This window comes from Chiroxiphia lanceolata, chromosome 2 (assembly GCF_009829145.1).
Source record: "Chiroxiphia lanceolata isolate bChiLan1 chromosome 2, bChiLan1.pri, whole genome shotgun sequence".
In the NCBI taxonomy this organism is placed as follows: domain Eukaryota; kingdom Metazoa; phylum Chordata; class Aves; order Passeriformes; family Pipridae; genus Chiroxiphia; species Chiroxiphia lanceolata.
The window spans coordinates 118,058,989-118,070,318 of record NC_045638.1 but is presented as its reverse complement, the minus strand read 5'-3'; the positions used below and the strand labels follow the sequence as shown (position 1 = coordinate 118,070,318).

The following is an 11,330-nucleotide window of genomic DNA, read 5'->3' as shown; positions in this document are numbered from 1 at the left end:
GGGAAGGGGAGGGGGGAGGGTTTATCGCGCGGCCGATTTTTGGTTAAAATATTCAAAATGGCGGACGGAGGAGCAGCGAGTCAAGATGAGAGTTCGGCGGCGGCGGTGGCGGCGGCGGCAGGTAATCATTACTGCGTTTTACATATTCATATTCATACTCGCGCGCGCGGGGCGCTCCCCCCCCCACCACCACCACCCCCCCCCCGCCCGCCCGGCCGGCCCCGCTTAGCATAATTTATTAGTACTCAGGATTATTATAATTAACGGCACAGGAGGGAGCGGGGGGGGGGGGTGGAAAGCAGAAGGAGAAGCAGAAGCAGAGCAGGCTCCCCGCGCTGGGGAGACACACACGCACACACACACGGTCCCTCCTGCACACGGAGCCCGCACGCCGGGGCACCGGCCATGGGGGCGATGGGCGGCGGCGGCGCGGCGAGGCGGAGGGGTCGGGGCGGGAGGGAGGGAGGGGAGGGAGCCGTGGTGGTGGGGACACACGCGCCGGGAGGGAGGGAGGGGGGAGGCAGCCCCGCACCCAAAAGCGTTCGGGGGGTGGCTCGGCCGCCACCCGGCCCGCACGCCCACAATAAACCCGCTTTACATATTCATAGAGCCGGGGGGGGGGGGGGGGGCTGGGGGGATGCTGGAGGAGCGGTCCCGGAGGGTCCCCGTGAGCGGGGCAGGGTCCCCCCGGCGGCGGGGCGGAGGGGGCCGGGGGAGCTGCCCCTCGCCGGGGCCGGGCGAGGCAGAAACCCGCGGTTTCCTTATCGCTCTTCTCCTTGTGTCGTCTCCCCCCGCACCCCCCCGCAGCCCCCCATCCCCAGCCGGGCTTATTTCCCCAGAGCCTGGGCCTTGCAGCGTGGGGTGGGTGGGTGCGGGGAGGGGGGCAGGAGCACGGCGTGGTTCGGCTTTTTATTTAAACCTCCTTCCCCCCTGCTCCCCTCCCCTTTCCTTAAGGGGCAGGTTGGGTGGGGGGCGATCGGGGGGTGCGCGGGCAGAGCCCCCCCCGTACCCCTCGGGATCCCCGAGGGCTGGGTCTGCACCGCCCCGAGGGCTTTGCTTGTCCCCCACCCCCTGGAGCTGGATCTGCACCCCCCCAGGGCTGGATGTGCCCCCCCAGGGCTGGATGTGCCCCCCCAGGGCTGGATGTGCCCCCCCAGGGCTGGATGTGCCCCCCCAGGGCTGGATGTGCCCCGGCGGTGATTGCCCCGCTCCCCCTTTGCCCTCGGGCTCCGGGGGAGCCCCCCAGGGCACGGTGGTGCCGGTCAAGTCCCTCTCCCCCGCGCTCTCCCTCTCTCTCCCTCTCCCTCTCTCTCTCTCTCTCTCTCCTTCTCATTTGAATAATGTCTAATTCGGGGAGGTTTATATTATTGAAATGGCCGCCCGGCTTTCCCCGCCTCTCATGTTTAGTAATTCAGACCTTTAATAACAGCCACTCAGAGCCCAACGCCGTGTTTATATTTTACATTCGCCCCATGTGCTTTTGTGGTTCAATATGATTCTTCTTTCTCGCTCTCTCGCTTTTTTTTTTTTTTTTTTTTAAATTTTCTTGGCAAACCCACAGGGCCCCGAGATCAAACCCAGGCTGTGTGAGGAGAGGAGGGGGAGAGCCAGGCCCTGGCTCCTCTGGCAAGTGCCTAGGCCTCACTCTGCTGCTTGATTTATTTACTAATAACCAAAATGACCCCCCCATCTCCACTCCACCCCTGCCAGCAAAAACAAAACCCTCCTGGGGCCTGAGCAGCATCAGATCTGCTCATAGATTCTCAAACACTCATGTCTTTTAAATAAGGAGCTTATTTTTAATTTATAGCAACTCAAGACTGTAAAGCTGTTCCTTTCATATCTGCTTTTCAGAGGCTTTGGCATTTTTGGTCCCTTTGTCCTTGATTCTTTTCCTTAAAGGAGAGTTGCTTCTAATTTACGTTTCCTGGCACTGAGAAAGCTATAGAAGACACACTCAAAATCTGAACAGCTTTCCTCCTCCCTCTGAACACAAACAGAATTGAATACATTGAAGATAATCTTATTCACCTTCTTTTTACTTAATGTGGATGCAGTTTAACAGTGCAGTGTGTCAGATGCTTTTGTCGCTGCTTGTATCTTTGACTGTTCTGGGTTGGGTGGTTTTTTTTTTTTTCCCCCTTTCATTTAGATTTGGCTTTCAAGACAGAAGACACCACTAGGCAGCACAGGGTCTAGAAAGGAAGATAAGTTTTCTGTGATTGTGTCATAAGAACGCCAAGTGAAAATTGAAATTAATCCTCTTAAATGGTCCGGAGTGATTCGGTTTTAAACCAGATATTAGTCTACTTAGAAATAAAACAAATGGGCTACTTTGTTAGAAAGAGGCAGTAATTTAAAAAAGGGAAATATTTATGCGGGGCTGGGTTTCAGATAAAACTATGTGGGTTTTCATTAGTGACCATTGTTTTCACCCTGTGGAGAAAAAGGACCGAGCAGCAGGGTACTTCAGAGTAGCAGTGCCAGATTAGCATGTAAACATCTCTGAAACGAGACTGGGAAGCGAGTTCACGTGCGAGTGCAGACGGCGGATTCCGTAGTTTGGTTCTAAATTTAATTTGTCACAAAAAGCCGCGCTGCAGCTAATGAAAAGCATTTTGATTTAAAAAGTAGCGACTCAGATTATTTATCCTTTTTCTTCACCCTTGGCGAAGACAGGCCTTGAATACTAGAAGGAAAAAAAAAAAATAAAAAAATCTGTAGAAGCAGTAATGAGACTGTTCAGGTGACTGACTGTTTCACAGACCAACAGCACAAGGCTGGCTGGACAAAAAGCAGTAATATGATTTCATGCCTTAAATAGCATATGTTTTTGCACTCGCTTCACGAGATGTGGTCAAGCCGATGATGTCATTGGCCAGAGGACAAGGTGCAGTTAATTTGATTTATTGACCTGAGGTGAGGTGTAGCACTGAAACCTTCTCATAGGGAAACCATTTATCTGAGGACAATTTCCTTTATAGCAGCAATTTAACCACTGCTGAGACTGTAGATATTTTATCCAGCATGATAAAAATGTACATTGTGCACTGCAACCAAAATTTCTTTGTCGCTGACGTTTTAGTAATTTTTATAGAATGGAATACTGGACAGTGGCCTTGTGCAGTCTTAAGGCTTATGGTGCTGAATTCAGGTATTTACATGCCAAAATACAGATGTGTTTCTCTCAGACATATAGCTGTGTGCCTGTGTTGTGGCTTAAAATTTTACTGGAATGTGCTGCGGATAGAAATGTGTCTTCCCCAGTGAAGCCCATAGGCAACATGTTAGTGGGAAGCGCCTTTTCCCAAACCTTGGCATCATCTTCACTTCTCAGAAGGTGCCCAGACTGGTGAGTGGGTATTACCTCTCAGTCTTGAGTAAGGACTTCTGTGTTAGTTTATCACTGGTAGGTGTCAGATTTTAAGCTGCTTCTTGGACCATCTTCGTGTGTGTTGGGTCAGAGGGTAAAAGAAGCTTTTTTTTCTTCCCTATGGACTACCTGGCTGTGGTGGAAGTGGAGGGTTGTGCTACTGTTGCAGTGCTTTCTAATTTTTATCAGGGAGAGTATATTCTGTGTTGGCTGTCTTTTCAGCTTTTGAGACAGAAGTAAGACTTGTTCTCCCTATGAAATAGTTCCCCCACCTGATTACATCTGCTCAGTTATCAGGGTGATGCTGCATTTTTTTCTCTTTTTTTTTTTTTTTCCCCCTTTTCTTTTTCAAACCTGACCAAAATTTAGCAATCTGACAGCTGGTTGGAAAACAGGCTAAGCTGTGCCAGTAGCCGTGTGGAGCAGAACTGGGGAGGTGTGTGTCAGTATGGTGATTTTTTAAAAACTAGAGGAGCTAGACCTTACCCCTCACTTCCCAGAAAGAAGGGGGAGAATCTAAGCTTCCCAACCTGTCATTTCAAGAGGGGGGGAAAAAAAAAATCTCAGGTTTGCTGTCAGTATCAATTTCTCAAAGATTAGCCTGCAGCCATAATTCAAGCAGTAAGTGTTAATACTGACTGCTGATGCTGGACGTGGGTACCTTCTGAGTGCTTGTCCCAGCGAGTGGCAGTGTCTGGAGGTGCCTCACTTGATGGAATCAGGGAGGTTCCCTTCAACTTGGTCTGCCTGTTAAGCCTAAGGAAGCACCAACATAATCTGTGTTGGGAGTCTCTTACATGGTGGTGAAGAAGTGCTGTTCTTACTTCAGCTTCGTTATAATCATTTGTTGCCCAGAAAAAGGGGATTTGGAACACCATTGTCACTTAAATAATAGTTTTCAGATTTTGAGCAGTAAGTTCCACGTTTAGAGTAGCTCACTTTTGCTGTTTTCTTTATATTCAGATGTGTGAGGATACGAAAGATTCTGGGGTAAATGTTTTGCCTGTGCTGTCCGGGATGTTTTGGTTGGGTTCATGTATCATCCAGTTTCTTTCTGTTAAAGAGGGTTCAAGTCTCCCCCTAGGTTTGTTTTCTCTCCTGGTTCTCTGGCAAATTTGCCGTAGTTTTTTGTAGCATCCCGTAAGTTTTCATTTGTTTTCCTAAATTATGACTCCTGTAGAGTTCAAGACTTCAAAACAGGTTGCAGCATCCTTTTCTATTCTTCTTAAACTGTCGTTGCCCTCAGGACAATAATCTTGATACTGCTATTTTATACAGCTGACAATTAGGCAGCCTCTGCTACTTGCACGTACAGCTTTATTATTTTTATCTTAGGAGAATCAGTGACAATCCTGGCAAACGACTGTCTTCTATGCCACCCGTGTTTTTCAGTCTTGGTGACAAAGCTGTTGTCTAAAGAAGGTGTTGAACAAAATTAAGTATGACTTGAGTGTCCCAAATGTGATCTGCTTGGCTGTGCTTAAGCTGGAATGTGAATGAAAGACTATCTCGTGCTGCTGGATAGACTTACAGTGCTGGCTGCTCACTGCTGCAGAGATTTGCTTCTGTGTTAACAAATTCCTCCTCCCCCCCTCCCTTTTCCAAATGTGCTTCCTTGTTACACAGGGCAAGTTAAGTGTGGGATTTGTTGGGCTGAGTGCAGGAGATGAATTTAAGGAAAGATACTGCTCTTGGATCGTGTGTATTAAGTAATTGCTTGTATTTCACACGAAACAGTTTGACAATGCTGATCTGAGAAAAAAGATGCATTAGATGTATTTTCCTTTCTGGAGCTCTTTGCATTACATTTCCTGAATCTTGTGAATAGGCCCTCATCCTGCTTCAGGCACACTTATTTTTCTCTATAGAAAAGGAAATAATTATTTAACTCTCAGTATTATTCCTTTCTCTAGTTTCTTATTTTCACAGCTATCTAGGAGATGCCCACGTTCGTTAACTGTATTATATCTGTGAGCTTTATAGTGCGTTACAAAGTCTTTGCAAAAGGAGGTTTTTGATAGCCTACTAATTGAATTAGTTTAGGGTTAATAACACAGCTGAGTGATGAAGTGTTGGTTTGCCGTAGAGGATTTACCAGGTTCCAATCCTGAGTTTGTCACCGGTTTCGCTTGCTCTGCTGTTCTGGGCTAAATCTGTGTGATGGGAATTACAGAGCCCCCATTTTCGCGGGGGTGTCGCCAGGGAGAGAATTGGCTAATGTTTCACAGTATTTCTGAAGGTGAGAGCGCCGTGGCTCTTCTGCTTTGCCGCGTAACCGCGCGGGCTCGTGCCCGGGTTGAGCCTGGCGCGGGTGTTTCGGCGCTGCCGCCGTCGGGCACTGCCGGCGGTGCCGAGGGCCTCCCGTTGTACGGGCGCAGATTACTGTCAGTTCTAACTACGGTGCGATGCAGATCTGCTCCAGGGGATGCGGTTCAGTGACAGTTTAAATCAGCCCCGGCCTGTCCTCATCTCCCTGTGTGTTCCTGCCCCCCCTCCCCTGCACCGGTGCAGATGGCTCGGGCCGATCCCTTTGCCGAGCTGGTGCGGGGGAATTGAACTGGCAGAAAACGAACCCTCGCCAAAAAAACGATGAATGGTTTTTTTGTTGGTGTAGCTCCCTGAACTGGCTTACGACGAGATTAGACAAATAGCGGCACCAATCAAGAAAGAGAACAAGAAGCACACGTGTTGACCCGAGTCTTCTCATAATTTTGTTCTCCCCTATGGCTTTCCTGCTGGCATAAATGGGGAGTCATGCTCTCAGCCATGTGATCCTACCACTTACTTGGCACCCATCCCAGCGCTTAAATGGTTTCCAGGATGCTCTAGCTTAACTTGCTAACTTGGTGGAAAACTAGCCCCAGATTATTTTACATCTTTGGTTTATGAGTTGAAGTTGACTCCACAAGTGCAAGAGAGAAGATAGAAAGAGCCATGTGAGTGAAAGCGGAGGAAAAGGAAAGGAGGAAGGGAAACGAAGCTTCCTCTTTTCAAAAGCAGCAGCAAGTGTTCTGGTTAGCTTAATTGTGTAGCTTTGCTTTTAGATTGACATAAACCACTCTGAAACCACAGTTGATTGAGTTGATGAGCTCAACTTGATCTAAAACGGTACTGGCCAAAGGGAAGCCAGTGTAGTTGTGGGCACTATGCTGGATCTCCTGTTCTAGCAGTGGGCTGTGCATACATCACTGAAGCCAGAAAAGAAACTGCTCCTAAGCAGAAGAGTAGCTTAGAAACCGATAGATGCTGAAAATTTGATGTGGTTTGTGCTGTCATAGGTATGGTTACATTAACGGTAGCGGGGACAGAAGCTCAAATAAAAATTTGTGGATGAGACCTTTAAGTGGTTCCCGTTATTTCAGTGCTGCTCACGGTGAGACGCCTCTCCAAAAATGGACTGTGGCTTAAAAGGACATATCGACAGAAGGACTTGGGAAATTACAGACACCATTACTCCTGCTAAATATTGGACTGATATCCCTGTAAAGCAGCCTTAAAAGAACCCTCACCAAACCCAAGCATAACTGCTTCAGCCACTTAATATGATCACTCCGAGACAGATTCATCTTTTCTATAAATTGTAATACCGTGACAAGGAACCTTTTGCTCATCGTTCCTTTTATTTTTTTTCTTCCCAGAAATCTGATTTGGCTGTATAGAGATGAAGTAGCATATATAGCATGTTTGACACTGTATGACAGGGCATGAAGCTTTGGAAAAGGAAGATATGAACATCTGAATTACTAAAATAGTAAATACAGTTGAAGACTTAAATATAAGTGTAAAAAGCCCTGTTGAATCAGGCTGAAGATGTAGCTTGTTTCTTTTTTCCCCTCATTTTCTTTGAGGGTTGGTAGGAAGTCACCATGTTTTTTTGCAGTGAGCTCCTTTGCTGTTTGTTCTCTTTGTCCTTTCGATGATTCAGTTTTATTTGAAAAATACCACGTGACTTAGTAATTTGTGCCTGACCATACCAGTGTGAAGTTGTGGCTTTATACTACTTGGATACAGCTGAAGGGAAGGAATATACAGTGGATGCAGGTAGAAATGACTCAGATGTTTGAATCACTCATTTCTACATTATTAGTTAATGCAGTCTACTGAATGGGAAATGAGATTCAAGTTTCTTTCAGGAATTCTGTTTGCAGACTCCCTTCTGAGCATTTGTAATTTTTTCTTACCTGATGATCTTCAGTAGTTTATCACTGTTATTTGAATTTTCAGATGTAAGTTTGAATAGACAATTTTCCAAGGCTGTAGGGAGATGGATATGCCAGTAAATGCTATCTCCCTTCCCTATCAGCTCCTCTAGGAGTGTTTCCCACCCCATCCTCCAATGGCATGGGCATAAGCTTTGGGAAAAGTACCAGAAAGCTTGGGCTGGGGACAGCTTCTAGCTCTTGGTTACAGCAGTAGAAGACATTACAGCTTCTGGCTGTCAGAGTTTCCTGTTCCCCTGCATCTGTTGGTGTGTCTTCCCACTCAGGTACTGTTTAATCCGTTTCAGTTCAAATTAGCTGGGTTAGGAAAGGCTGTGTGTGATCTGCGCTGCCTGAAGTAGCTCAGATAATTCGGATTGAAATCTGTGTGAGGGATCCTCTGAGTTGCTTTGTCATCACACCTGAGAGTGCAGTTCATGTGAATCAAATTTAGGGGTGGGCTGCTGCCCAAAAGAAGAGGGAACATAAGCAGGGTATGTATTTAGCTGTCACTTTGTGGACTGTTTTCCGTGACAGAGACTGCGTTAAACTGTCCCAGCTTCCTGCAGAAATGTGTTTGGGATTGTGTGAAGAAACTGGAGGTAGAAGGGCAAAGGGAGCAGTAGCTTTCCACTTGTAACTTTTGTTTCTGAATGAGGGTGTCTGTTCCCAGTGTTGGAAACATGTGGCCCTTTTTGGCTGTTACTGAACTTTCCAGTGATACTTTTCTGGTTTATTGAATTTATGTTGATCTGAAGTACACAGTGTAAATTGCTACAAGTATTTCCAGTATCTCAAGTGAAGCCTGCGACTTAGAAGTCATTGCCCTTAAACTTTATCATTACCTGCTGTTCCCTTTTAGCCAGAATACAGTTATGTTAGACAGGTTATGGCAACAAAGTTAGCTAAATTTGGGAGGGTAGGAGTGTCTTTTGGAACAGTGGAGAATTTACTCCTCTGTGTGTTTAGTCTGAGGTCCAGTTTGTGCAGGTGGTACAAAGAAGGGCTGAGCAGTCTGTTGCATGTTGTTCTTTAACTCTGGCTCAGTCATGTACCGGGCTGCAAATTCTTGGTGTTTGGGAATGTAATCAAAGGAACTGTTTCTGTGCTTGCCCTGTTTTTACACTCTTTCCTAGGTGCCTGCTGTTGCAGGAGGGTCAGGTAGATGTTTGATCAGAGCCTGGATGGTGATTTTAGTTTTTTCTCTTTCAAACAAAAAGAAAACACTTTCCCACTCATTTCCCAGTGCATCCTGAATTTGGTACTTGGCTCCTTTCCTCTCCTGAGGTGCTCAGGAGCACCGTAAAAGAGTTCAGGTAAGATGATGTTCCTTGTCTGCTCTGCACATTTCCAGCTCTGGGAAACAAGTGTGAGGTTGCTCCAAGGGCTTTCCTACTAATTTCTTCCCTACCAGGGAACTTGAGAAATGGAAGCTCCTTTTGCTCTCTTAGTTTGTGGAGATAAGAGGGTGGGTGTTAATGATTCAGCCTTGGTTACTACTTCATGTAAAAGATCCACAACTGAGCAGATTCTCAACTCCTTAAGACCAATTGAGGGTCTTGAGTGCAACAATTATCCTACAGACAGGGACTGCAGAAATCTGTAATTTTTGAGCTAATTTTATTTCAAGTCTGTTCCTTCTCTCATCACAGTGGGATACAATGGCATTGCACAGAATGTCTCCTCTCAGTTCTGAGAGATGAAAATGCTGTGGTTTATCATTATATGGTTTAATTTGGTTTGGACCCTGGTTGCAACATAGGTGCACCTTATTATGTGGTTCAGGTCAGTGATGCATAAGGGACTTGTTCCAAATATACTAAGGCATGACTAAAGGCCAATGCCCCAAAACTTCCAGAGAATGTGCTTCTGCCATGCCTGTGTTAGGAAAAACTACTTCTTTAATATTGTTCTCAACGTAGTCAAAATTGAAACGGGATCCAGGCACGCCTTGTAACGTTTTTTAATGATATCTGTAGTGTTTCTGAACTAACAGCTAAATTTAACGGCATATCATCGTATTTAAGTGCTTTTACACTTAAGTTTTCTGTAATTGTGGATGATGAACTCTCAGCAGTGGGAAGAATTTGCTATAGGGAAGTTTGAATAAAGGCATAAGGAGTTAGAATAGTTGTGTGGCATCTTAAATCCCCGAGCCTTTCTCAACTTGATTTGTTGGGGGAGAGAGGAGGGACAAGTAGTGTTTTTCGTGTTGTGGTGTCATTAGTCAGGTTTGCAAGTGCTGTGGGCGTCTCTAAGGATCCTGGCAGAATATTTTCAGTTGTTGCTTCTGTTATAATAGTGATACATGATTAATACAAGGAAAAATATCATGTGCAGAGGTGGGCCAGCACTTACATATTTGCATTCCCCTGTCAAGTGTTAACATAAGCAGAAGTTAGACTTAGCAGAAGGACTGTTGGAGGAAACCTAATTCAACAAGTTCATTTTAAAGTTATATAAAAAGCTTTTTAAACTTTTGAGATAATCTGTAATTTTCTGTGTGCACTCAGAGAAGCAACATTAGTTGTTTAAGGAGTCAGTTAATCTGTGAATCTTTGAAAAAGCAAAATCAGCTGCAGACAGTGGTTTTATTTTTCGTTACTTATAAAGTGGTGATTTCATATTGTGTAAGTTAAAGATAGAAGTGCTGTGTTTACTAGTGAGGAAGGGAATGTCATTGCCATTTGTCTTCTTTATATGACAAACAGGTTTGCCAGTTGTACAGTACAGAGACTTAAATTTATACTCAGTTGCAGAGAAGATGCGAACTCTGCATTTCTCATGTAAATTGTGTGAGGTTTTATCAACTTCCTTAGTTTTCTGAGTTTGTGGCAGTTGTTTTAACTGTATTTGGTGTATTAGGATATATGGTTGGAGTCATCATCAAAGGCAGCATCTGTTCCTAAGGTTTTTAAAAACGTGTGAGAGACTGTTCATTTCCTTAGGCTTCTGTGGCAGGGAATAGATTGACACACTCCATGATTTCCTTAGAATGTGTTGTCAGCTCTAGTAATTTCCTAAGTACACTGCACATTGTGGAACATTAGTTTAAACTTGGGATTTTTGTGGTGTCATCCTTCAAGTAGTGGTCATCATTCTTGGTTGTGTGAAGTAATACTAAGGGAATACTGAAGACAGAGGCATATGGGATACAGCTGTCTACTAATCATCAGAATTTGAAACTCCTTGTTTTATTGTTTGTATTCTCTACTTTGTTGCTCATTTGTTGACCCTCTTTATAAAGAGAGCAGAGCCTGGAGAGGCAGGTTACTTCAGTGCTTTTGGTTTTGGTGTAATCAGTGAACTTGATATCAGCAGAGAGAGTGGCCTATGAAGGCATGAAGCCAATGTGGAGATGTGGTGCTGTTGTTTAATTGGTGACTGGGGCAGTTTTGTTTTCTTAGAAGCTGAAAAAATCCCCATCATTGTGTACTGAAACCATTTAGACACATTGACTAATTACAAGTAGTTGTTGTGGGAGTGTTCTTTGGTCCAGCAGTAATTTATAGATTGCTCTTTAAGAACCACTGAGGTAGCAAATAAGTATACTTTACTACACAGTGTGGTCTGTTTGTTAAAATTTGTTTTGAAAACAATTTCTTTGGTGCTAATCAACCATGAGGTTGAACTGTGAAACGCCCTCTGGTATTACTGACCTGCAACTCTTGACTTTTTCTATTCAGCAAGTTAATATGAAGAAGTTATTTTCCAGGTGCACTTTCCTTCATGTGCCTGGGTGATTTATTTCAACAGAT

At 45.1% G+C, this 11,330-nt stretch overlaps 1 protein-coding gene across 6 annotated transcripts in view; it reads left to right on the top strand.

The window, feature by feature from the left end:
* POU2F1 (POU class 2 homeobox 1) overlaps positions 1 to 11,330 on the top strand; it is a 104,316-nt gene continuing 92,986 nt past the window's right edge. For all 6 annotated transcript variants that reach the window (XM_032680627.1, XM_032680622.1, XM_032680620.1 and 3 more), the window contains exon 1: positions 1 to 121. In XM_032680627.1, coding sequence (XP_032536518.1) covers positions 58 to 121 — 64 coding nt within the window. In that variant the 5' untranslated portion in view covers positions 1 to 57. The remainder of the gene's footprint in view (positions 122 to 11,330) is intronic.